Source organism: Anser cygnoides, chromosome 3 (genome assembly GCF_040182565.1).
Source record: "Anser cygnoides isolate HZ-2024a breed goose chromosome 3, Taihu_goose_T2T_genome, whole genome shotgun sequence".
In the NCBI taxonomy this organism is placed as follows: Eukaryota; Metazoa; Chordata; class Aves; order Anseriformes; family Anatidae; genus Anser; species Anser cygnoides.
In genome coordinates this window covers 119,638,289-119,665,167 of record NC_089875.1, presented here as the reverse complement: position 1 = coordinate 119,665,167, position 26,879 = coordinate 119,638,289, and the positions used below count along the sequence as shown (strand labels likewise).

At 47.7% G+C, this 26,879-nt stretch overlaps 1 protein-coding gene across 2 annotated transcripts in view; it reads left to right on the top strand.

Annotated features, from left to right (window-relative positions):
• BLK (BLK proto-oncogene, Src family tyrosine kinase) overlaps positions 1–26,879 on the top strand; it is a 41,920-nt gene that overhangs the window by 7,425 nt on the left and 7,616 nt on the right. The window contains exons 1-8 of one of the 2 annotated variants that reach the window (XM_013184414.3): positions 357–621; positions 8,641–8,743; positions 11,685–11,733; positions 18,403–18,496; positions 19,360–19,458; positions 20,261–20,364; positions 25,445–25,594; positions 26,103–26,255. In XM_013184414.3, coding sequence (XP_013039868.2) covers positions 542–621; positions 8,641–8,743; positions 11,685–11,733; positions 18,403–18,496; positions 19,360–19,458; positions 20,261–20,364; positions 25,445–25,594; positions 26,103–26,255 — 832 coding nt within the window. In that variant the 5' untranslated portion in view covers positions 357–541. Of the gene's footprint in view, positions 1–356; positions 622–8,640; positions 8,744–11,684; positions 11,734–18,402; positions 18,497–19,359; positions 19,459–20,260; positions 20,365–25,444; positions 25,595–26,102; positions 26,256–26,879 lie in introns of those variants that run through there. The other variant, XM_013184413.3, reaches the window with a different exon arrangement.

The window sequence follows — 26,879 nt, the reverse complement described above, 5'->3', positions numbered from 1 at the left end:
AGTAGGTTCGTAGAGGGTCGGGGCTCTCTGGAACAGAACACATTTAATCTGAAAATTTTTCTTCTCATCACAAAAAGAAGAGATCGCTGCAAAGCCAGTTTGTTCAGCCGTTTCCCAAAATTTGGTGGTTTGCCTAGTGGAAACAACCCATTCACAGCCACTGCAGCTGATTTTAATGACAGCTGTTAATAGCCTGTGGGTTTTGCTGGGTTTTGTGTCTGGGTTCTCTCCGGGTTTCTCGCCTTCCTCAGTGCTGTTTTCATTGGCCAGGTTGTCTGGGAAGTGCAGCTTGCCCCCCCTCCCCGATGGATCGTGCCGATATCCAAAATAGAGCAAGGAATCCTTGGGGGGAAGAGAGGAGCCAGTTCTGACACAGAGGCGCGATTAAAAAAAGAAAGTCCATTAAAAACCGTTTGCAAAATCAGGCTGCTCCGGCATCCTGGGGGGCGTAAGGCTCGAAACCACCAGTCCCATGGATGGTGTGGACGTGGTGTGAGCCGGGGGTCTCTCACAGAGAAGTTCTGCCACCGCTCCCAGCCCCATGGAGCATCTGCCATGGGTCGGACCAGTGCTTCGTCCGTCCTTGGATCGGCTCTCCAGGAGCGGCTGCGTGGCAAACAGGCAAGTAGGGGTCATCCCACCCCTGTGCGCATCCCCCCGAGGGTGTGGAGAAGCCCAGCAGGCTTTTCTCTACCTTCTTCCTCTTCCCCATCCCCTCTTCATGTGGTGCCCCCTGCCCTGTTTCCATTCCCTGAGATCTGTGGGGTAGAGAGGAGATGGGAGCAGTCCCGAGAGGCTGATGAGACCGAGCCCCGAGGGATGGTTTGCAGGGACGCTGATCCCTTGGTTTGCAGCAAAAAGAGAGGAGAAGTGCGCGCCAGGCGTGCACGTCCTGGTTCTTCCATCCTCCTCTGCCCACCTGAGGGGGAGGTGTGTGCATGGGGAAAGCTGGTCGGAGCTGGGCGCTGCTGGGGTGGGTAGGGGAAGGGCTCTGTGCCCAGCAGCCATCCCCGACACGGCTTTCCGAGCAGCTCAGGTGGGGAGCTGGGGATGTGCACCCTTCCCTCTGTCCCTTCGCCTCATCTGAGGGTGGCAGGAGGGTGTTGGGACCTGACCCAAAGGGGCTGATGGATCCTGCAAAATCCTCTCGCTAGGAAAAGGCAGTTCCCTTTCTGAAGGGCACTCGTCTCAACTATTCCCCTTGTCCCCAGAGGAATAACCCCCAGGAAGGGCCTTTCCAGGGGCAGGAACGTGGCTGACCAAACGTAGAGGTGTGGAGGGACATCCCATCCATCTGCTCACATCCCCACAGCTGTGAGGGCCAGGCCGACGTGACGTGCCCACAAAACTCTCTAAAACAGAGCACTGCAGATTTTGGCCAAGCGAGCACAGCCTGTGCCCACTTCCACAGGGCTTAGAGCTCACCTCGGGGTGGTTTGTGGAGTGGATCTCCCTTTCCTGTGCTCCGTCTTGCCCATAGCTCATTAACAAGTTTGGCCCGTGCTTGCTTTGATTAGCAGATAGGTTTGGGTTGAAATGCCTGCAGAAATTTCTACTGAGCGATGCAGCTTTGTGATAAAGCCTCTCACACCCAGAGGACCCCAGAGACACTCCTGGCACCCCGAGAGATGTGCACGCTTCTCCTGGCCCCGTCCTCCCCCTTCTGCTCTCCAGCCCATCCCGCCCTGCTCCTCCCCACCGTGCCGCAGGACCCCCGCTCCTGCAGAGCCATCCCCAGCAGACATCGCTGCAACGCCAGGGCACAGCTCGTGGAGCAGCATCTTCGGAGGAGGTGGGGCAGGCAGTCTGTCCTCCTGACCCAGCAGCCTGCTCCGACACCCCTGGGACCCCCAGCCCTGGCTCCGTGTCCTGGCCCGCAGCCTCTTGCAGCTCAGCCAAGCATCTGCCAAGCTCCAGCGGGGCGCGATGCTCAATGTAAGCAGCGATTTTTCCTCCAGACAGATGTTTTGATTAGCGGATGACCACTTTGGCAGCCTGCAGCTGTGTTCTACTTCTACCGAGAGCAAGAAGCTTTTATTATCTTTTTTATTTTTTTCTTTTTTTTTTCTTTTCTTCTGTCAAGAAACTTTTTTTTTGCATCTGCTTAAGCTCAGGCGCCTGGAAATCTGTGCAGTCACACACCACCCCCAGCCTCACACAGCCTTCTCCCACAGGGTCTCAGCTTCTCAGACAGACCCAAAATAGCCAGGTTTTCTGCTGGGTTTATTTGCCTAGGCTGGATTCACCTGCTGCAGTTGGAAAGCACGGCAGACTTAAACTGCAGTGGAAACAACAAGCTGGCTAGGCTTTGATTGCAGCAAGAAGAGATCCCCAAATAAGCCACTGGGCTCCAATCTCATTTCTGCAGTGCCTACCCCTCACCAAGGGCTAATCACAGGAGCACAGAGCTCCTCTGGATTTGTCCACCCGCTGCCCTGGGTGCTGGCTGGTGGAGGACAACCATTGCAGAGAGCAGTTTGGCCACAGCAGCTGTGCTCAAGGCTGGGAGAGGCAGCAGCACGATGCCAGCCTGGGCCAGCATTGACTGGAGAGCCTGATGCTCCCGGGGGAAGCTGTTCTTCGTGCTTGAAACAGGCCCTAATGCAAGCAAAAATGCAGCCTGCTATCTTTATCCAACAAGGACCGCGGTCTGGATGGGGTGTGAGCATTGCCAATAGGAAATTTTTATCGGCTCTAGGGAACCTGATTTGGCAGGGGAGTTGGACCCGATGATCTCTTGAGGTCCCTTCCAACCCCTGCAATTCTCTGAAATTTCCAATTCTTCAGCAATTTTCTAAGGATGCAACATGTAAGACAGCCATCTGCTTCACCCCCCAGCAAAGGCCATGATGCCTCTGGCTCCATGCTGGGGATGTTTAAGGAAAGGTTGGACGTGGTGCTTAGGGACATGGTTCAGTGGGTGACATTGGTGGTAGGGGGATGGTTGGACCAGATGATCTCGGGGGGCTTTTCCAACCCTAATGATTCTTTGATTCTCTCCAGCTCTTTATAGGGACTTCATTCATTGCTCTAATCCCTCCACGCACAGCCTGGTCACTCCTTCTGAGCAGCAGTTTTTGGCCATAAGAGTCTCCGTGCTGTCAGCAGGACACCCACACTATGTGTATTGCAGCAGGTCTCCCTGCCCTTCTGCTTGCAGGAAGGGTTTTCCCACAAGACTTTACCTGCTGTGTCCTTCTAGAGGACAGTGGCCACACTCTCCACTTTCTGCCTGAGACAGATCTTCTGCAGGGCTGATGCCGTTTATAGCACAGCACATTTCTTGTTGTTCGTATCTGCCTTCTAACCACCTCCTAGCAACGAAGCCACTAATCATTCACAGGCTTAAAAATGAAATTAAAAAGAACTCGGCCAAAACCCAGCAAAACTGGAAAACAGCCGAAAATGCTTAGGTAGGGATGTCTTCTTCACTGCTGATCTAATCAAGTTCTTCAGTAATTCTCTGGTTCTGTCTTGCAACACAACCCAAGGGTGCCTGGCTCGGAAATGTAATGAAATATTTTGTTGAGGGAGAAGAAAGCTTCTGGAGAATTTAATGCATCTGGGATGTGCCTCGACCTGGGGGAAATCTTTCAACTGAACTTTTTTGCTCCTTGCTGATGTGAAATTTCAAATCTGGTGTAATTACGTTATTGTATCCAAAGTGAGTTGATTTCAGTAGTTCTTTCTGGTAAAGGGAAGACACACAAGAAAAAACTTGAGCATTTAAAACCATAACTGTCTGCACTTTCAGAATATTTTTTTTATGCTATTTCTATTAAAATGTTTTTTCTTAAGAAAGATATTCTTAAGTTTTAAAACGAGGTGAAATATCTAATCTTGGTCAACTATGAAAACCCTGCTGGACCCACCCTAGCATTTGAATGGAAAAGGGGTGATTTTGTGCTTTCTCTGGTCTTGGGGGGTTTTTGGAGCTGCCCTCACAGCGGAACACTATTGGCTTACTCAAGTCTTAAGCTATTTTTCCATGGCACAGTTTCATGGGGGTGAGGCAAATGATGAGCCGAAACTTCTGCTTTTCTGCTAGATTCTGTCGTGTTTTTCCCCCGCGCCCGCCCATGCGATCCCAAGGCCGTTCATCTGTGTCATCCACATCCCTGGTGCAGAAGGCATTGCTGCCTTCACATCAGCAGCAATTTTGAGCTCTCTTGCTTGGGTAGCAAAAAGCAGCCAACCGCAGTCGACAGCATGCTCGTGACGAAGGGTTGCTTACTGTAAAGAGGAGATGGGGAAAAAAGTTCATGCTTGCAGCACCTGGCTTAGCATAGGTACCTCCATCCTGCTCTCTGATCTGCTACAACATAAAGCATAAGTGTGTCCAACAGCACCAATTTGACACCACCCTCTTTGCTTTAGCTCCCCCAAGCACTCAAAATGTGCCAAGCATTGAGACAAGGCAGGTCTCCTAATGCTGTGGTCAGCAAAGACGCGTGTCCACCCCTGCTGGACCTGTGCCTCATGGGGGTTGCAGGCACAGCTAGTTGGTTTGCTCCTCTGGGGCAACTTCTCCGACCCCTTTCAGAGATGGGTGAACGATAAAATTTACATCCTTGTCCAAATATCAGTAGAAATATTGCTTGAGCAGGCCATGAGGTGGGATCTTCAGAAGACTCCCCCCTTGGACCATTGCTGCAGGAACATCTTTACGTGCATCCAGCTCTCACTAACCAAAATGTCAGCTCTGAAGACAACCAAAACTGCCTTTGGTTCTCCAGGGCACACAGCATTTTTTGGAGGTCCTATACAAGTAACCCATGTGTCTGCGACCTGCATGTGTGTCCCACATACGTTCGGAGCTGTATGTTACACAGAGCTCACCGTCCTCATGTCTGCTGACTTTCTCAGCCAAAGATCTTTAGAATCTCTCAGAAAAACTTCTGCAGAAAGTATTTTTACACAAAACTTACTGACATCCAAACCAGACTCTTTTTTGCTAAAACTTTTCAAACATCCGGAAATTTTTGCATTGCCTTAACTATCTTTGTTCCTTTATGATTTCTAGTTGCCATCAAAATATTTTTTTAAAATATATTTTCTTGGTTTTGAACTTGAGTAAACTTGAGAAAATGAGTTAAAAAAGGAATGAACACATGGAGAACATTTTGGTTAAATAATATTGATGTGATAAGCATAATCACATTTTCTTATCTGTATTCACAGATTATATTAGAAAGAAAGGTTTCCCCACTTTCAGTTATTAAAAATAAACATTTTTAGATGGGAAAAGTAGTAAATAGATGAAAGGATATTTTTATGCTTTTCTGAGTTACTGTTTTCTTACCGGTGCTCTTTTCCACTGTGGGGAAAAAATAGACTGTGAGACCTATCGGTTAGTTTTCTCAAATCTATTTTTGTGATGCTGATTTAAAAACCAATAATCTAAAGCAGAAACACTGTGAACAATGCATGTTCATCTCAGCCATCTTTTTAGAATTTTTTTTTTTAAATAAAACTGCCAGCAGTGGATTGGGAGCTTACCAGCAGCATGCTGCACTGTTCAGCATTTGTCTGCAGCATTATTTTCGGGTTTTGTCTAAGACCTGCTGGCATGATGGACGGTTGTGTTAGCTGCTGAAGGCGTGGAGAATATGAATGCTGGATTTAGTAGGCATCATAAATACCCAGAGCAGTGCTAAAGTCTGTGTGCCACGGAGGCAAAGGCGTGGGTGGGAGCAGGTGACCTTTGCAGGAGAGTTCTTGCTGGTTCCATTTCCCGCCTGAGCTGGGACATGTTGTTTGCTTCTCTTTGTTGCCTTGCACTGACATGTCCGGGGTCGCTTTGCAGTTTTATGTGTGGAGAGAGATCAGTTTATGTGAGCGTGCAGAGAGGTGTTTGCGGAGAAGTGTTTCCAGTCTCGGTGTGGTGGGACGACGAGGTGTCCCTAGGGTGAAAGGCTCCCTTGGACGCAGGAACATCGTGTGGAGATCTGGAGGTCAGAGCATGGTCCTTGCACCCCTCCAACCCTGTCAGAGGAGCTGGGGTGGCCACAAGTCCCTTCAACACCTGGTTGGACTTGCTGTAGTTGATGTTTCTCCATGCCCCACTACAGTCAACCCTGAGAGTGACTCAAGACATGTGTAGTCACCATTGTGTAGAGAGTGCGTCCTCTTATAAAATAATCGGGTCAACATGACCGGCATTTGAAGCATATTGAAGACTTATGCTATATATCACGTCCCCTAAGTCTGTAGAAAAAATGCCAGTTGCTATGTCTGCATTTCTCATTCAGGACCAGAGTATCCCAAGGACCCTGAGATGCTCCAGAGAAATAGTAACAAGGACCGCAGATGTGTGTCCAATCATAGAATGTCCTGAGTTGAAAGGGACCCCCAAGGACCATCGCGTCCAAATCCTGGCTCCACACAGCACCACCCAAAACCAGACCCTATGTCTGAGAGCGTTGTCCCAACACTTCTTGAACTCTGGCAGTTCGGTGCCGTGACCACTGCCCTGGGGAGCCTGTCCCAGTGCCTGACCACCTCTGGGTGCAGAACCTTTCCCTAACACCCAGCCTTGACTTAAAATAATCCTTTGCATTTCCATGGGTGAAAAGGGAACTTGAGCTACCCTAATTTATTATCCTGGTCAATAACACCATTCAGAATCAGAATTGCTGGCACGTAGTCATCTTCCAGCAGTTTGCAAAGTGGAAGGGAAGGAAAAGCTCACTTCACAACACATGAACCATTGCATGACAACCAGATCTAAGCAGAGCAAGGTCTGGTTACAACCAGGAGGAAAGGCTGCTGAAGTTCAGTATCTCACTGCAGGAAATGCTGTGGCTGATTCAGTGGGCTAAACCTCCCCTCCAACCGCACCGAGTCCGTGCCCACAGCGATGCTGAGGCCTGTGTACAGGTGGATGGGCCATATGAAAACTCGGGTCTGAGAAAAGCTTAGAGAAGTATGGATGCTGAAAAGCTTTTGATTAGAGAAAAGATTGTATATGGGGCTATCCTGAAATATTTCACTAATTCCTTCCATTTTGCTCGCCTCAGCTGAGGCAGAAGGGAGGAGGCAGTTTGAAAAAATAACACCTTAAAATATTGGGATGTCTCTGTTAGAAACCTTCTTCTTTTAGAGGTCCCAGTTTTTGAAATAAAAGAAACATGCTAGAAAGAAGAAAAAAGGGAAAAAAAAATTAAAAGTTGCTTTTACCGGAATATTTTTTTTCCTTCATATCTGGTTTGCCAGAAGTCTTTCTGAACACATCTGTTGGATTTTATCATGACGTCTGGGGGAATTGACTATCCACATTATTCCCAGGACCTCCAGTCCTCCATAATCATTGCAGACCATGAGGTATTTTAGAAAGAATGGGAGCCAAATTGTCTTTGATCAGGTGGAAGTATTCACGGTTTGGGATTTTTTTTTATTTTTATTTTTTTGACATTTAGTCCATATCTTTCTATGCCTTTTGTTCAAAGCTGAGGCTGGGGCAGACTTTGGTGCTGGACAATGTAGATACCTTACATACCCATGGCAATAGCTTTTCAGTAATGCTGGCTTCAACTGCTCCCTACATTTTCAGGGGGCTGAGAAGGCTGAGGTTGTTGTGGTTTGGCTATTTTGGCCAACCCAGACTCAGTATTATACTGGGATTATTGACCAGACCTGAAATTGCATTTCAGGGCTGCAAATTAAGCCAGCCCTCAAGAACGAGTATAGAAACCCTAGTGTGGACCAGAGGATAGCCCATGAAAAGGGTTTGATTCACTTTTGTTGAGTGCTCCTTATGGTGCCTGGATGTGTTTTTTCCAACCTACATGTATCTGGAAAACATAATCCAAGAGGTACAGGAGGCCCACAATTTGTGAGACCCCAGGGCATCTCAAATAGTACTGGGGCATTGCACGTGGGCAACTGAATCAATGCCTAGGCCCACACATAATAGGCAGGATGGATGCAAGCTACACCATGTTAAATTCCCCAAACATCTTGCAGTCCTCTGAAGCACCTCATCAGGTGCCATTACTTCATGGACAACCTGAGAGTATACATGAGCTGCCTAAGCCCAAGGATGGAGGGGACAAGTACCATGCAGACAGCCACCACATCTGTGTGCTGCCCGGGAGGTACATAACCTACAGAAAGCACTGAGCAGCATGGCCACGGCTTGATCTTGGTGTGGGGACTGTGTGGCACTCAATGAGCCCTGGTACATCTGAACAGCTCAGCACAGTGATATTGTTGAAGATCTCCAGCATCACCTTCTGCACAGCGTTCATGGAGCATCACCTGGCTGTGGAGCAAGTCTGCTCAACACCAGTTGAGGGTCTGTGTCTTGAAGAAGAGACTCAGCTAGAGAAGTCATTTGTGCTCTTTATTTTTTATTTTTTTTTAGTGGTGACTTACAGTGTCTCTCTGAAACTCATCTGCAAAGTGTGAAGGACCAGGCTTGTGTGGGAACAGAAATTATGAGGTTTACAAGATCTGGGGTAGTAGGAGGTCTCTAGATGGGATGTTATTAGACTCACCCCTCCACTGTCCCATTTTTCTCTACATTTTCATCTTCTCCAGTTTGTTCTTCATGAATTAGATGATTGTTTTCTCCCTTGCTGTCTGCATCTTTCCCCAAGAACAATTTACTTATAAAATAATTATTGGTCTTTCTTCCAGGATGGGCTTACTTGGCAGCAAAAACCAACTGACGTCCAATGAGAAATGCACTTCTGGAAGCAATCCAAAACACAAGAGTAAACCTCCTCCTGCCCCACCCAAGGTAAGTCTGCAGTTTTGTGTCCTTTTGGGGTCCTCAAGGATGCCATTTTCTTTCTAGAGATCTGTTATGGCCATGAATTATCTGAGTGGGTTTGTGATGATGGTGCTCTGAAAGGCTGTGTGTGGTGGTTATTATTATTATTCGCTGGGGCTGGTGTGGTGGTTTTACCCAGCTGGGCAGCTGACCTCCGCCACAACCACTCTTTCACTCTCCCTCTTCAAAGGGAAAGGGGTAGAAAATACGATGAAAAGGACTCAAGGGTTGAGATTAGGACAGGGAGACCACTTAGCAATTATTGTGATGGGCAAAACTCAGCATAGGGAGATTACTGTAATTTATTGTCTATTACTAACAGACTAGGGCACTGAGAAACTGAAAGCAAACTAAAAACACCTTCCCTCCAAAACCACCTTCTTCTCCCTCCTCCCCCCAAGCAGCACAGGGGAACAGGGGAATGGGGGCTGCGGTCAGTCTGTAGCACTTCATCTCCGCCGCTCCTTCTTGGTCCCTCTCTGCCCCTGCTCCACGTGGGGTCCCTCCCACAGGATGCCATCTTTCCTGAACTGAACCTGCGGGGACTGCCCACAGGCAGCAGCTCTTCAAGACCTGCTCCCACACGGCTCCGTCCCACGGGGTCCATCCCCCAGGAGCAAACTGCTTCAGCAGGGGTCCCCCACGGGCGGCAGCTCCCCCCAGACCCCCTGCTCCTGCGTGGGCTCCTCTCCACGGGCTGCAGCTCCGGCCCGGGGCCTGCTCCTGCGGGGGCTCTCCATGGGCCGCAGCCTCCTCCAGGCCACATCCACCTGCTCCACCGGGGGCTCCTCCACAGGCTGCAGCGTGGAGATCTGCTCCGTGTGGGACCCATGGGCTGCAGGGGGACAGCCTGCTCCACCAGGGGCCTCTCCACAGGCCGCAGGGGAACTTGTGCTGCGTGCCTGGAGCACCTCCTGCCCTCCTGCTGCCCTGACCTGGGGCAGGGCTGCTTCTCACTCCTCACTCTCCCAGCTACTGTTGTTCAGCAGTTTAATTTCCTTTATTAAATCTTCTATACCAGAGGCACAAACAGCATTGCTTGTTGGCTCGGCCTTGAGCAGCAGCAGGTCCCTTTGGAGCCAGCTGAAACTGGCCCTTATCTGACATGGGGCAGCTTCTGGATTCTTCTCACAGAGGCCACCCCTGCAGCCCCCAGATACCAAAAACTTGTCACATAAACCCAATAAAGCTGGACTGGAGAGCAGGGCAGGGGTCAGGAAGAAAATGTTCATCAGCCACCACCCCGTGTGCCACTGTGATCCTCCAAGCTGGCCCCGTATCTCAGACAGGGCTGCTGCCTCCAGCACTCTGCAAACCAGGCTCGTGTTGCTGATCTGCAAATGGCACAAAGATGGGTCAGATTCATGCTAAGATTCAAAGTTGCAAACCGCAATGGAAACTTTACCATCAGGGCGGACAACAGGCTCAAAAAGAGGGTCTACAGCTAATCTGTGAGAATCAGAAATGCTGAGCACCTGCTGCTCCCGTTGGATTCATACAGCCTGTGTTTGCATGGACACAGACATTTAGGAGATCTCAGATAATAAACTCTGTATATAAACCTGGGAAATCAGGTAATCTAGCTGCTTGTTGCTGTACAGAGGATGTGAAAATATTTCCTCTTTCCCTGTCCTTGTCAGCACTGCATCCAGCAGCCAGCACAAGAGGAACTCTATGTGCAATGGGCATGTGAAAACCTGAAAACCACCTCAGGTCTTGAGCTCTGAGAAGGGGGGGAAGAGGGGGAAGGATGTCTATCATTGATTTTGATGACAGATGGTGGGTTTTTTTTACTCCTTTGGTTTCAGTTCTGAGTTCTCCCATCATGATGAAGTTCAGTTTTCATGACAGAAAATGTCACGTTGACCAAGAGGATGTTCTTTTCCTAAATTTCCTTCTTCCCAGTTCACTGGAGGGAAGCTGCTATCAGTGTAAATGCAGGATCATCAATCACCTTCTGACACTCATTTTTTTGCCACGAGCACTAAGCTCCCACATGTCAGGGAAAGTCCATATTTCTTTCAGTTAAATTAGAAAGGGCAGTGGCTAAGCAGCTCTCCCTCCCTACAGTGCTGCTAAGTGGGAGCCAAAGGGTAAGGCGGACAGGAAGCACTAAATATTTTTTAATTCGGTGTGTGTAGTTCACCCCTTTTGCACACATATAAATATCCCTGGCAGTGGTCACAGATCCACTTCAGTCACTAGGCACTGTACCTGGGACTGATCACAAGAGTTTGAGGATGGGTGGAGGCCAACAGAGCCCACCGGGGCATTTCCATACTTCTAAAGTCCCAGCCTCCAAAGCAAGGTGGTTGCACCCCAGCTGCTGATTAGGAGTGGTCTCTGGCCAAATTAACCCTAAACCATTCCCAGGTTCAGGGCCAAAAACAAACTAGGGACCAGGTCAATGTTTCAAATGTGGGGTACCTTGCTGCTGATTAATTTGCTAGTTAAATCGCTGCCTCTTTTTCTGAACATACCCCTGAGGAAAGGGTGTTCTGTGAGCCATAGGACAACCATGGCAAAGAACACCCCAGGTTTTCTGCTTTGAATAATATTGCAACTGTTGTTTCTCACTTGGGCCATTCACATCTCATCCCTCAGTGATCCTATACCTGGCATCAGAGTTAGATAGACCAGGCTCAAAATGAGTGGGTAGCAGATTTACATTTTTTATTCAGAGGGGAGCCAAGGTTTATTCAAGCTGACGGTGAAGCCAGCTATGAACACATCACAGCAAAATGTGCTAAAACAATCACGACACATAGGGAGCCAGATGCAGGGCCTGCTGACTGACTGCAGTGGGCTCTGGATCAGACTCCCACTCATCTGTGAAGCTGAGAGCAGGCCTTCCAGCAAACACAGCAGAGCTAACAAATATCTTCTTTTTTTTCTGTTTCCATCAAAGGGCAGACAATTTATCAACATCCCTCATCTAAACCAAGCCTCTGTACAAGGTAAGATGCTTAGCTCAATTACTGCTTCTTTCGTCTTCCCGTGGGGTTTTGCAAGGTGGTGGTCCCCCGACAGCAGGTCTTGAGAACAAACTGTCATGTCACAGGCGTGCGGTTTCTGTATTTTCAGCATTGCCAGGCAGGGAGTTTATCAGTACGTTTCGGAACATTCGGTTTAAATCACTAAATATTTGTCGCTGCCAGTTTTCCCTACTCATCAAAGAAATTAAGAGAAATACACTCCTTCGTTGGCTGAGCAAAGCAAGATCTGAGGCATCAGCTGCATGAGATTTCTCTGTCTGCTGCCCCGTCTGCAGCATGAGCACTTGTGGATGCAATATCCAGCCAGCTGAATGTTTCAGAGGAAATAGCAGGCATCAGAGAGCCTAGGCAGACTACAAAGAGAATGAGAAGAAAGAAAAGTATAAAATAAGGATGCTCAGAGCCCCTGCCTGGAGACTGGTTATTGACTTCAACCGCCTCTGCAATTATCTGCAGATCACAGATGGCGTTTGGTAGATGATTGCCTTTTAGCAGGAAGCCCTCTGCTACCTCTGCCTGGCCTCTGACAGCAGTTGTAGTTATTTGTGTCAAAGAAGTTTTGCAGATTAAAGACAGAGAGAGAGGATCAGTGAGGGCAAAAAATAGAGGAAGCTTGGAAGAAAGCAGCTGGCAACATGTAAATGTTTCTCATGTGGGTGAAAGAGAAGGAGAAAGGGAGATGGGGCATGAGCAAAGGAAAAAGTGAGGTGGCAAATAGGTAGGATGGGTGGAACAGCAGACCTGGCCTTCGTGGTCTTGTGGACACCTCTGCTTTGGGGTGGCCAGAGGAACTACTGGAAAGTCAGAATGTTTTCTTCAAATCTGACGTTTCTTACAGAGATCAGAACGGGAACACTAAAACGTTTTGTTTTGAGACACTTCGGTGTTATTCAGCCTTACGCCTGCGCTGATACAGGCGTTGTGCGAGGCTTAGCTCTTCATCCACGTGAATCTGTGCGCTTCTCTGTGCAAGGACCACTTTTCCAGAAACCATGCTTTCTTTGGCAAAATATTTTTCATGGCACATTTCCAAGTGAGTTCGTTCTCATACCTCCACAACCGAGCAGACATCACCAGTTTTTCATGATTTTTTTTTTTTTTTGTCAGTGTTTTCACTCTGGCTGGAAACACAGCAGAAGCTGTCTTTGGAGGCGTCTTTTACTTCTGCTTCATGCCAGAAGGCAGAAGTGGAAAGATGATAAGTGCATTAAGTACCGTGTTAGCCGTTTGCAGATCTCAAAAATATCGTGGTCTGTTGAGTTTGGTTCCAGTTTTGGAGGAATACTCACACTGATGGTTTGGGAACTTCTCGTTTTTCTCAGCCAGTGCCTAAGCTTCTAGAAATGATGCTATGTCTGCCTCTGTTCTGTGTAGCAACATGGGCTGATAGGAACCATTTGAGATATTCTGGTGAAAGAGGATAAATCAAGTGAAGTGATAAAAGAAGCACAAAATGCAGACTATTCAATCATAAAAAAAGCAAAGAGCTGAATTATATCTTATGGGAGCACTTCCAGTTCAAGGCAAAATTATTGACTACATATGTCTGAGACGTAATATTATTTCAAAAACTTTTCCTTTCCTTTCCTTTCCTTTCCTTTCCTTTCCTTTCCTTTCCTTTCCTTTCCTTTCCTTTCCTTTCCTTTCCTTTCCTTTCCTTTCCTTTCCTTTCCTTTCCTTTCCTTTCCTTTCCTTTCCTTTCCTTTCCTTTCCTTTCCTTTCCTTTCCTTTCCTTTCCTTTCCTTTCCTTTCCTTTCCTTTCCTTTCCTTTCCTTTCCTTTCCTTTCCTTTCCTTTCCTTTCCTTCTCTCTTTTTTTTTCTTTTACTTTTCCCCCTTTTTCCTTTTCCCTTTTCCCTTCTTTTTGATTTTTTGCACTCCTTTCATCATGACTTTTTTTTTTTTTTTTCCCCTTCTGGTCTTGGTGTTACGCAACTTGTATCACAGTTTGAAGCTTTCACGCTGCTGTCTCAGAAATAATTTATTTAGTTATTGGTAACAAAAGCCTAATTCCTCCTGTCATTACTTGGCTTAATGGAAGTAGCACGAAGACAGGCGAGAAGTACATAACTCTCTGGCCAACCGTGGTGTTGGCAGCATCGCCAATCCACCCTTCGCTTGCGAGTTATTCCACCGTGCGAGTCTCTCATTCATTTTACCACGGGTCCCTAAGCACTTGTGATGCCTTTAAGGTCAGTGGTGGATCCTCCCTCCACTCTGTGGGGTCAAAACTTACCTTTAATTCAGCAAAAAGCCCAGCCAAGTCCTTGCCCCAAGCACAACAGCTCCATTGCCACAGCTGCTGCTACTCCCTTGCATTAGATAGATGAGAGGTAGCAGATAGGTGAAATAAGCCCTGTGCACAGCTGGATTTAAGTACTACTGATGGAGACAGCTGCTTGCTTGGGGTGCTTGCCCTCAGGCATTATAATAACCTGCAAGTGCACACAGAATCAGCCCTGATATGAAGGCATTTCTTCCAATTGAGGAACTGCAACCTCCTTGCATGCTTTGACTAACCATGGTGTGAACAGGTCAGATTTTCAGAGGGTGGGAGCTAAGCGTGCTCTGGAAATGGAAGTCTCTTCAGGCATCTCGAGATTAGCATCAAAGCTCTAAGTCGTTTTTATTGTTGTTCCCTGAATGTGGATTTGAGCTTGAAAGGGAGGCTCTCCGGAACGTGGTTGTGCATTTAGGTGGAACAAGGAAGAGATGCTTCTGCTGTAAAGGCTGACTTTTCAATGAGAAATGAGAATTTCTCATTAAAAATAGGCATTGCAAATCGAAAGCAAGAGAGGGAAGGAAGATGAGAGTGAATTACCCCAAATGTTCACATTTCCTGATAAAAAAAAAGTTATGAGTTTCAATCATAAGATACAATCTTATGTGGAAAACAGAAATTATCTGAAAAAAAAATAATGATAATAATTCACTGTGTCAAAACACAAGGCACATGGATGTACAAGGCAGGAACATATCTGGCAGAAATCAGGCTTCCATTTCAAGCCTGCATGTCTCAGGAGGCATCTCCGTCAGACCTGGACCTGCTGACCTGCTGGGCGACGCAATATCCCCATCCCACAGTCTTCTGCATCCCCACCACCAGGACTTAACGGCACTGCCCTCGGTGTGCCACCAGCAGCCGTGTGTTTGGAAGGCTCGCTTTCCTGGCACACATTTCTCTTGGTGAACCAGCCCTTGCCTTGCTGAAACGGGAAGCTGGACCCGTTGCTGGCAGCTTTAACTCATGGCTGAGTGCAGCCAGTAGGCCAACACATGTCCTGCGAGTCGTCTTTTACCGTACAACCACCCTAGCACGGCTCTAAACTAATTCTTGGTCCTCCGAGGGATGCTGGCACAACCTTCTCATGGCTCCATCGCCGTGGGATGGTTGCAAAGGCTTTCCATTCATGACGGGACAGCGGTGGGAAGCCTGCTTGAATCCTTTCCATTAAGCCATCAAACTGGCACTCAGCCTACGCAAACTGAGCTGGTATCTCGCTCTCCTGACAGCAGCCCTGAGCCAAGATGTGTTTTGGCTCGCTATCAAAGTCCCCGGGCTGCTAGCTCTATCTGCAAAGCACTCACGCCCAGCAGCCCGGTGCCACGCGGAGCCGCTCATGACCTAACCTGACCAAATGGGCCAAAAAAGTATTATCGAGGCTGTTTCTCAGCGGGGTGACAGGCTGAGGGAGGGAGAGAGCCACTTTCATCGTGAGACGGCAAGTGCTGCTGGCTGGAGCAGAGAGAGCGCTTTTCTTCTGGCTCACTTAAGCGTGCAGTGTTTCTCAAATGAATGTTGGGAAGGGGATAAGAAGGAGACATATTATTTTTTCAGCATAGAAAACCTTTTTGTCCTTGCAAATTTTACTCTTTTTCTTCTTCCATTTCTCCTCTTGTTTTTTTGTTTGGTTGGTTCATTTTGGTTCCGTTTATTAGTAGTTATGGCAGTTGTTTCAAGATCCAAATTTATTTCTTTTTCTTTTCTCTTTTTCTTTTCCTTTTTTCTTTTTTTCTCTTTTTCTTTTTCTTTTTCTTTTTCTTTTTCTTTTTCTTTTTTTTCTTTTTCTTTTTCTTTTTCTTTTTCTTTTTCTTTTTCTTTTTCTTTTTCTTTTTCTTTTTCTTTTTCTTTTTCTTTTTCTTTTTCTTTTTCTTTTTCTTTTTCTTTTTCTTTTTCCTTTTCCTTTTCCTTTTCCTTTTCCTTTTCCTTTTCCTTTTCCTTTTCCTTTTCCTTTTCCTTTTCCTTTTCCTTTTCCTTTTCCTTTTCCTTTTCCTTTTCCTTTTCCTTTTCTTTTCCTTTTCTTTTTCTTTTCCTTTTTCTTTTCCTATTTCTTTTTCTTTTCCTATTTCTTTTCCTATTTCTTTTCCTATTTCTTTTCCTATTTCTTTTTCTCTTTTTCTTTTCCTATTTCTCTTTCTTTTTCTTTCTCTATTTCTTTTTCTTTTTCTTTCTCTTTTTTTTTTATTTTATTTTTTTTGAGCATGCAGCCACTCAATGCTTGACAATATTTACACATTTGCTTCTATTTTTTAACGCAAAAGTGAAGCCACTGCTTTTTTCACTTTCAAGAGGAGCTGGACAGTGTGAGTGCATGAGCACACTGGCTGGGGACACCTAGCAGCAGGCACATGCCCAGAAACCTCTCGTGTCAGAGAAGCTGTGGTATAACACCAGCCTTGTCAAGGAGGCAGCGAGCGGATGGAGGCACTGCTTATGCTTTGAGATCCCTCAAGGGGAAGCCCCCATCCGTGCAAGCTATTTTAAGACTTCAAAGCATTCTCCCTTGTGGCCGACCATCCTTTTCCCCACACGTAGCAGAGAGTGAGGCTCTGCTGAAACTTCTCTTGCATCCCTGAGTTCCTCCTCGCAAGCCTGACAGGAGCTGCTCGGGGCTTTGGCTTACAAAGCCGTGTTTCCTTTCTCCTCTCCCCTCTGACGCTGACCCCTTCTCATCCCTCCTCGCCAATAAATCGCCAGCAGAGCAGCAGCCAGTCTGCACGGACACAAAACCCAAGTTGCCCCAGAGACAAGTTATCTTGCGATGACAAAGGGCCAGTCTGGCTCTCTTGCTGGTGGCATTATTTGGAAAGGTCACACAGAGACTGTGGCTTGACAGTCTGTTTTGAAAAATGCTATATATAGACCGTCCATGGCTCTTGGTGCATTAATTAGGCTGCATACAAGCTAAAGTCTTTCCACAGGTCTCCTTTTCCTTTTTCTTTTTCTTTTTCTTTTTCTTTTTCTTTTTCTTTTTCTTTTTCTTTTTCTTTTTCTTTTTCTTTTTCTTTTTCTTTTTCTTTTTCTTTTTCTTTTTCTTTTTCTTTTTCTTTTTCTTTTTCTTTTTCTTTTTCTTTTTTTTCTTTTTCTTTTTCTTTTTCTTTTTCTTTTTCTTTTTCTTTTTCTTTTTCTTTTTCTTTTTCTTTTTCTTTTTCCCCTTTCTTTTTTTTTCCTATTCCTTCTTTTCTTTATTTTTCCTTTCCTTTTCTTGTTCCTTTTCCTTTTTCTTTTTTTTTTTTTTTCTTGTTACTGTGTATTGGTTCAGTGCTTGGGTTTGCACGCGAGTGCCAATTCTCTTCATAGGTTTTGATCTGCCCCAAAATATCTGCTCATTTCTGCTTCAGTGGCTGCAAGCACGCCGCGCACACGTGGATGGTTGCACAACCTCTCCGCGAGCAGCACCGGCACAACCCAGGCATGCAAACGTAGCAATTCACCTCCCCGAGCCTCCAGCCACTGAGATCTGCCCCTCACAACATGTGTACCCAGTGGCTGCTTTGCCATGCATGGCACGGCTGGTGTGCATCACAGTGCATGCATCCATTTTGCTGTGCCGAATTTTAGGCTGGGCTGACATGGATGGAGTCAAAGTAAGGTGTAAGGGCAGAGGACGGGGACCTAAATCTGCTCACAGCCTCAGTCCAGGTGGGTTGCAGGAGAAATGGGAGACACACAGCATCAGGTTTGAGGTCTGGAGAGAGGAAATCAGAAATGCACTTGTGTTGGGGAAGGAGCTCCTGAATCCTGCTCCCACAGGAATTGCAGCTGAGCCAAAAAGCAGCTGGGCGCTGGAGTCGAAAACAGCAGCACGACTTCCACAGGGTGTCACATCTGCAGGGAACAGCACGTAAAAGGGATGGCAAGATACAGACTGAGCCCAGAGCATCTGGAGGCAGAGCTAGGCCCTAGCAGTGGGCTCCTCGAACAGGAACTGAGATGTCTCCGTACCTTCTTCAGTCAAGAAAACCTCATCTTGTTGAGCCAAATCCCAGAGCCACCCTGGGAAGTGTTGCCACAGCAGTTTTCATTTCCCGTCCTGTAAAACTGAGGCCAAACACCGATGGATGATTAATGACCTTTCTTATTCCACACAAACATTTTCTCATTGTTGACGCTCGGGGTTTTGTGGATATGGGGATCTGGAGTGCTTTAAAAATACACACACAGGAAACACTTTGGTGAATCAGTGTTAGTCCCCGAGCAGGAGCTGCGGTTGGCAGGAAAGCTGGGTTGGCAGAAAGCTTGGCTTTTGGGGGACTGGGGGGGGGTGAAATGCCCCACCACACACCTGCGTGTGCATCACCCCCCAGAAACAAGCTGGATTCAATGTGATGTTGCTTCTTTTTCTTTTTAGAAAACGTCATTGTGATTGCACTGTACGACTTTGCTGCCTCAAGCGACCGTGATCTGGAGCTGGTCAAGGGGGAGAAACTCCAAGTCCTCTCCAAGTAAGGGAGCTGCTAGCAGAGGGGATTTCAAAGAGCATGGTCAGGTTGGGAAAGGGGGGGACCTTGGGGTCAGACACGAATATGGGGATGGGGAAGGTGACACTTCCCTGCTTTCCTTGGGTTACAGATACTTTGGGGTCAGGTAGTGTCCACACCTGGCTGCTACTGGGACCTTCCTCATCGCCAGTGTGCATGGGCGCAGAAGTAGCACAAGCAGCAACAACTTAACTTAGCCTGTTTCATATTTTGTGCTGATCGTGCTTTTGCAAAGGATGTGGGTTGGGCGTATTCTGAGGAAAGGACAGAATAGAGCCAGAGAGGTGAATGCTTTCATTTCATCTTGTAAAACTCATGAGAGATGAGGCTGACAGTCCATCCGCCCAGTCCGTATCAGGGCAGGGGTGAGCTTTGGTCCCATTTGGCTTTGAAGGGCTGCTCCATCCTTGGCTGCCCTATGAGGTGGCCTCCAGAGGTGACATGGTGTCTGGCAGATAATGGAAGGAGCAGAATGGTGGAGCCTCCACACCCCAATGCAAGAGGCAAAATAAACACACAACGATCCAGATTTCCCTCCTCTTATGGGGTGCTCAGCCGAGGTTTGGGGCTGTGCTTCCTCTGCATCAATGGAAAGAGGCTGTCACCTCCAGAAGTCCCTGAAAAAACAAATGTTGTCTTTCTCACCAACCTTCAGCCGAGCGGTGGTCCTAGGAGATTGAGAGGGACCTGTAGAGTAAAATTAACATTTTACCTAATTAGCACTGTCCTCCTTGCAGTGCCTGAAACCCCAGAAAGGATGTTGACCTTGCACTCTAAGCTTGTTGAGAAACCTCCTCTGGGCACTCACATTTTTTATTTATTTGCAGCGAGGGGGACTGGTGGCTGGCAAAATCCCTCAGCACTGGGAAGAAAGGCTACATCCCCAGCAACTTTGTCGCACAAGTGGACAGCTTGGAAGAAGAAAAGTAAGTGCATTAGCTTATGAGGGGTGAACACTGATGCAGAGCTTTCCTTTCTGAAACAGCATGCTGGCACTGGTTGCTGCATTAGCCCAGGTGCAGGCATCCTATCTGGCACCCTGCAAAGACAGATTTGAGTCCCAAGTTTTTTTTTATGCCTATTTTACAAGCAGAAGAAGGAGTTTTTCCCATGGTGTATCCTCTTTGATGGCATTCAGTTATAAAGGAGCAAACCTGCTGACTTCTTTTGCAATCCCTCTTTCCAATCTCGTCTTGGAGTGACCCAACCATCACTGAATTCAGCAATTATTTAACAGCATGCAGAAACTTGGTCGAGACATAAATGTTCTTTGTATCCAAGAGATTTTTTTAGTGGCTATGGGCACATTACGCTCAGCCTCCAGCCCACGTATCTGCTCCAAATGTAATTTCCTTGGTCTTCCTCACTTGCCAGGTGAGCTGTGGGTCCCAGTGTGCCTCAGGGACCATGCTTTGGCTGGGCTTTCACCACTCTTGTGTATGGGGGCACTGAGCAAACTCTGCTCTCTGCTCTGCCTGAATTGATAAGCTATGAAACAGGCCCAAAGTGATATAAATCTGGTGTTAATCTACCAAAACCAGCTTATTACTACCATTTTCCAGCAGATAAAAGACTGTTTGCTGATAAAAACAACCCTCAGTTTCAGAGCGTGACAGTAAAAACAAAACAAAACAAAAAAAACCCTGGACTAACTGGAAAGATTTTATTTTTTTTCTTTTTCTAGAGCTTTTCCTTTTCAACCGTGATTTTCCCTTTTCTATCTCCCAGGTGGTATTTTAAAACTCTGAGCAGAAAAGATGCTGAACGGCTGCTGTTGTCTTCTGGTAACAAAGTTGGCTCGTTCCTTGTCAGAGAGAGTGAGACCAGCAAAGGTGAGTGAGATCTGCAGAGCAAGTGGATGTCCTGGGCATTGCCACGGCTTGGAGAACCTTTCAGACCTGAGCTGCAGGGTTCAGCTGTGCCAGTGTTTGCATGGAGCTTCCTGGACCTGGTTGAGCAAAATCACGCTTGCCAGGCTCAGCAGGGCTGTAGAAGTGAGGTGGGGACTCTGACAGCAAAGATTTTCTCATGATGTGGCCTGTACATGTAGTTCAGGCTGTGGTGAGGGTGGCTCCTCTCACCACAGCTCGTGGCAGAGGTACAGGAACACAGATGAGCAGCAAATAGTTTCCAAAAGGACGTGTAGGGGGTTTCTTTTCCCTTTCTCCCTGAGGAAATGTTGTTTTTTTGGCAAATGGTGATTCTTCTGCACACCCTTGGGGAAGCATTTCTGCTATTTGCAGCTGAAACTGGAATTTTAGAGAGGTTTTTGAGAGAAACATTTTCCAGAAGAAACACTTTTTTTTCCTGGTAGTCTGAAGCATGGGGCATCAATGCGCACCACGGCTAATTGTCTGGAGGGAGACTGACTGGAGCAGGAGAGGTGGACATCATCCACTTCCCTTCCCTATGAACATGGATGGCTTTTGAGGACAGGACCCAGTGAGGATGGAAAAGGCAGAGCATTGTGGCAACCTCTCTTAGGCAGTGGATATAGTTATTAACTAATGCTTAACTGCGTAATTGCACCTTCATTCTGTGCTGTTAATTTGTAGACACTGGAAGTTGGTTTAGGTGCTCCCGTGGGTATTTCACATTGCGTCTTCCCTACTTTGCTCTCCTTGCATTGTCTGGGCCAGCAGGCGTGTTTTGGGCTTGGAGGAAATGATGCTCATGATGGCCCGTGGTTGTGCTCTGAACAGGCTCCTTTCGGAGTTCAGGATAGCTCTTTACTCTCGCTGTGCTTTGGTTTCTCCCCTGTGAAATGTTACACGTGGCTGGGATTGGACTTGCCCCTGCATTTTCACAGGACAATTGTTTGGTGCTTCTGCTTGCCATGATCTGCAAACGCAGGATGAAATCGTGCCCTCCAGTCTCTGGGGTGTGAGTGGGTCTAGGCTGCACGAAGCTTGGACAGTGCTGGTGGAGTCCTGAGGCTCAAGGAGAAATAACCAGGCTAGACTGGTCTTTAACATCCCATTTCTGCTGGCAAGACGCAAACTTGGCTGGAGGTGTGTGATATCTGTGGTAGCAGTAGTGTATTTCAGCCCCATGAAATCCCCTCTTGATCCCAAATGGCAAGAGGTCAGCTTCTGCTCTGAAATGTTTCACATTGCCTTTTTTGATGTTCTGTCTCAAAATATGTCTGCTATTCCTTCAAACACCCTGTCCTTCTCTGAATCACCCTATGCATCCAGCTTCTAACAAAATCCTGCCATGCCTTAGGCTGCTTGAAAGGCCACGGTGACACCACTTGATCAGTCTCAACCACAGTTTCCTCCTCTGTGAGGAGAAGAAGAAGCCCCACATCTCCAAAATGTGCTCTGATGCTTAGTTCACTGATGTAAAGCTCCCCGTGACCCACCACGAAATGTCCAGAGCAACGATGTGCTTCAAACCCCACAGGTTCTTCCTTCTTTTCCTCAATCATTTTCATTCCCTTTACACAACGAGCAACATTTGACCTTCAGAGCCGAGCACAGGGTCGAGCTAAGGATAATAACACACATATTGGACTCAGCCACAGAGTGATGCATCCTGCACCCTGCCTTAGAGCAGTACCTATTCACAGCCCATCCTAACAGTGCCACTGGCTCATTTTGCTTATGAATAAACATACAGAAATTCTGCAAGCCCAGGGGCTTCTCTTTCAGTCAACATTCTGCATCCCAGGATGATAGCTCCTTGTCAAGTGTGGGAAGCAGATCAGCGGTGAAATCTTCAGTGGATAGTTAGCCTTGCTGAAGCTGCTGGAAGTAAACAAACCTTCCCCCAAAGTCATGATCGCTCTGAAACCCGTGGGAAGGCAGGCACACAGCTGTGCCAAGGCTTGCAGCAAGGCTGCTGCATCTGCTCCTGGCAGGAGGGACCTCGATGAATTCAGCTGCGGCACCCACCTGATCTTCTGGGCTTCCATGGGGAAGGGCTCAGAGCCCTAGGAGACCTGTAGGAGCAGGAGATGCCACACGTGGTATGTGGAAGTGGGACCCAGTTGGAGATGCAGACACCAGAACATAGATCTTAAACGTGGTAGCTGTCCCGCTGTAGCCAGCGGGGCTTGATCTGACTGCCCAAACCTGGATGTCTCAGAACCATCTGCAGAGTCCTGCTCGGCTCCAAGTGCTCCACAAGATGTGATTTTGAACTGTATCTGCCAGGCCCATGCAGATGTCCCACAGCATCTCAAGGGGTGCAAGACACCCGTGTTTAGGTGACTGAATGAACCCTTGGCACAATCTGAAGCTGAATTCCTCGAACCTTCTGTAGTTTTCCCATACAAAACTGTCCACACTTAGAACAAAAAGGAGTTGAGAGCCCTTGTGGGACAGTTTGGGGATCTCAGCCCCAGAACGGGGCACTCTGAGACCCAGAGCTGCCCAGGACAAGATTTGGTTGTGCCCAAGCTGCTCCAGGCTGGCATCTAGTGCAAGGGTGGACCTGCAATGCAGGACTGTAGGACAAAGAATATCCTTGTGGCTAAGGAGCAGGAACTCCTTTATGGCCATCCTGGTTGCCACCAGGAGAGATTAGGATCCTGCCATCCACCTGGCTCCATGTAACTCTTAAAATTTACTGCTGTCATCGAGAGAAGAGAGAAATGATGCTTTTCAGCCCTTGTGCTTTGCCTTTATGCTGCTGCTCCCAGGAGAACAGTAACTGACCAGGGTGAATGACAGGGAAAGCTCCACAGCACTCGTTCCAGCAAAGCGAACTCTGACTTGGGGTGAAATGCAGTCATTAGCTTTAATGGCAGGATAAGGATTAACGCTGGTAGCAGGCAGCTGATGGATCGGCCTGGAGGATGCCTGCAGCCCCTGTCACTTCTGCAAGCTGCACATCGCTGGTCTGAAAGATGCAGGAGGGTTTAAAGGGTCAGTGGGGTCTGGGGAGCAGGTCCTCCAGGAGAGCAGACATTTTGGGTGCAGCCACACCGACAAACAGACCAGGTCTCCTCTGCTGACTGTCAGCCCCCAGGCGCCTATCTGCACATGTGTTAGCCATTAATTCCTGCGCTCCCTTCTGCAGCGCTCTGTCGGCAGTGCAGCTGGGTTCACACCATGCCTGGCTCCGTCCTCTCGCAGACCTTGCCTTGCAAAAAACCCACAGTCACCCCGAGCCACGTCGGTGCATGCAACGCGCTCATTTGGGTTCTGCTACACGCTCATTTGGGTTCATGCCCTACAAGCCCAACTTTGAGGAGCTATAGCTTGGCTTGTATATTACTTCAGTCACTTTGAAATTAAAAGAACATCATCATCAAGAACAATAATAATATTAGTAGTAATAATAATAGTAATAATGATGCATGAATGTGGTTAATCCACTCTAGCAGGACTTGTGTTGAGCATTGTGGACACAAGCCCTATAGCGACATTTCTCTGCACCCAACAGGAACCAAAGATCTTTCCCTTAGCTGTGTGGTTGTAGCCTTTGGTCAATGAGGCACAGACTGTAAAAATGAGCCATTTTTCCCTTTCCTGGAGTTTTTTGTCACCTCATTGAGGACACTGCAGGACCCCATCATGCCAACGTTGTGTGCTTCCAGACTTGGCCCTTGCTCTGTATTTAAACCAGCAGGTCTTCCATGAAGAACATGCGACCATATTTCATGGTTTGGTCTCTGTAGAAAAGGATTCACCCCAAAACAACTGCTTGCACTTGGAAAACTTTTAGCCTCTCCCAAATCCTGCTTGCCAAGATCCGTAATCAACTGCAATACAGCAAATGTCCACAGAGATGATCTTCTATTGTTACTTTTTTAAAATTATCAGTACAAGGAATGTTTTCCAGACACAGTGCAGGAAACTGCAGTGAGAACTGGCCTGGTGATGGAGAAACACCAGTCAGTGAGCATTACGTGTTAGTAAACTTTTCCCTCGCATGGAGGATTAGGGTTTCGGAGTCGCTGTGGAATGCCCCACTTCTGCTTATGATCCTGCATGACAGATATGCACTTTTTAACATATATAGCTTTGCCTTTTCAAACATTAAAAAAGGCAGCCTATCAACCCGGGTGACGTATTGGACTTTTAACAGCCCAGCAGGCTTATAACAACTTACTCCGGAAATATGATCCAGACAAAGGAAAAAAAAATAAAACAACATTGCTAACATCTATTGAAATTTACCCTGACATAGGCTTGAAGTTCCATGCAACATATTGCACTTTTCTTTTTGGCACCAAAAAATAAAAATCCATGGTTTGGATTATAAACCCATTATAAGGAAAAAACAGCAGATCAGGGTGGGAGATCGCTGAGCAGCTCCCCTGAGGTCAAAAAGCACCTGCAACGAGATGTGAATCTAGCTGTGGTTTAGCCACAGACACAAGCTTATGGCTGAACAATTCGGCTGAACCACACAATGCTGATGTGCCTACCAGCTGAACCCTTTGGCACGGGGACTATAGGGGAAAACGGGGACCCAGGGACCTTGGGTAACGTTGAGAAGGGACCTTCTTGTCAATCATGGCCTTCTCTCTCCCATGAACTGAAATTCTGGACATGCTACAGACCAGTGGGTCTGCAGTCCCGTGTTTGTCCAGGTGAGAAAAGCTCAGATGAGAGACGTGGAGCTGTGGCAAGACCACAATGACCTAAAAAGAGCCTGATTGCTCTGGATGGTGATGTGTTTTTGATTGCCATGCGGTTTCCTTGGGGCTGTTGGCCACTGCATGAACAGGTCTTACTCAACCAAGCCTCAACAGGCCCAGTAAAGCTCTGGTGAACCTTTGTCCTCTCCACTTGCCCTGGAGAGAGGGAAGTTAGCAGCTTTGCAGCCTGATGAGACCTGCCTTGAGGAGGCATCAGCAAGGGCTGGGGGAAGTGTCTACAGCTGAGAAAACAGGAGGTAGCTGGTCCCAGAGTCAGGTGCTGCTTGGCCTCACAGTTCCCTCTTCTTCTTGCTCTCTAGGTGCATATTCCTTGTCCGTGAGAGACAGCGACTCTGCTCACGGGGACATCATCAAACACTACAGGATCCGCTCGTTGGATGGTGGGGGTTATTACATCTCCCCCAGGACAACGTTCGCCAGCCTGCCAGAGCTAATCCATCATTACAGCCGTGAGTTGCTTTCCTTCCCTAATGGGCCTGGGGTCTGCCTCGGGGGTCAGTGTGTGGGCAAAGGGGGGACAGGCTTGCTAGCCACCATCACTCCGTCCACTCTCATGGTCCAGATGTGCTCCTCCAAGCAGAAACTGGGCTCTAATGTCTTATCTTTTGTCCTTGGGCATTGTGAGGGTGAGCTCTGCCCACAGCCCTATAACCAGGGAGTTTCTCCTACCATGAGCGCAAAGAGATGAACGCTGGAGGGATAGGCAGGAGGGATGCCTGGGAAGCAGGGCTGGGACTTACCAGACAGGAAAATTTGCACCTCTGTGACACTTCTTGAGCTTTTTCCTTTCTTTGGGCCCATTCTGGATGCCTTGATCCCAGTGGCTGAAGCATTGTGCAGTTGTGGAGGTGTCCCATAAGCTGACTTCTTCCTGCCATGGAGAAACAAGTTAATTTTGGGCTGCAAGTTTTGTGTCAAACTGCCCATTGACCTGTCCTGTGGTTTGTCCTCCCACAGAGAAGGTAGACGGCCTGTGCCAGAGGCTCACAGCTCCCTGCATATCCCTGGTTCCCCAGAGGCCCTGGGCACAGGACGAGTGGGAGATCCCGCGGGAGTCTCTGAAACTTGTGAAGAAACTCGGCAGTGGGCAGTTTGGGGAAGTGTGGATGGGTAAGTACAATGCCCCCCATTCCAGGAAGGAAATATATAAACAGAGGAGACAGAAAACCCTTTTTCCCTAAGACAGGACTGCTCTGGGCTTGAGGATCCTAAAGCATGAACACATGCTTTACGGGTACACCTGTAGCAGTAGATTCTGTACTCCTGGAAGGACCAGACAGGTTGTTTGCATGGCTCTGTGGTCCAGCATGGGTTTCATAGGCTAGATGTATGCAAGGGGTCTCCAAGTAACTACGTACTCACTTCCCAGGGCATGCTCTCATTCTCTCTGGAAATCCTGGACAGCAATCTGGGATCATAATTTACCTGGGTGACGCTGCCCTACTTTTTCTGCTTCTCTCTTCTACTTTATAACCCAGACCCAAATCCCTCGTACGTCCCTGCCCATTGCTAACCAACGGGAGAGGAAGTGGGGCGAGCTCAGCTTCCTCTGCTGTCCCCTTTGGGGTTGCCTGTTGCCTTGGCAATTGAGATTGCGGCCAGCACCAGACTGAGCTGACCTCCTGGCTGCAGAGTCCTGGTTTTCTTGAGTATTTGGTTTATTTGAAAACCTAGCCAGTGGATGGCTCTGGGGATTTCACCCAGGAAGGGCCCTAGGACGGCTGAGGGAGGATG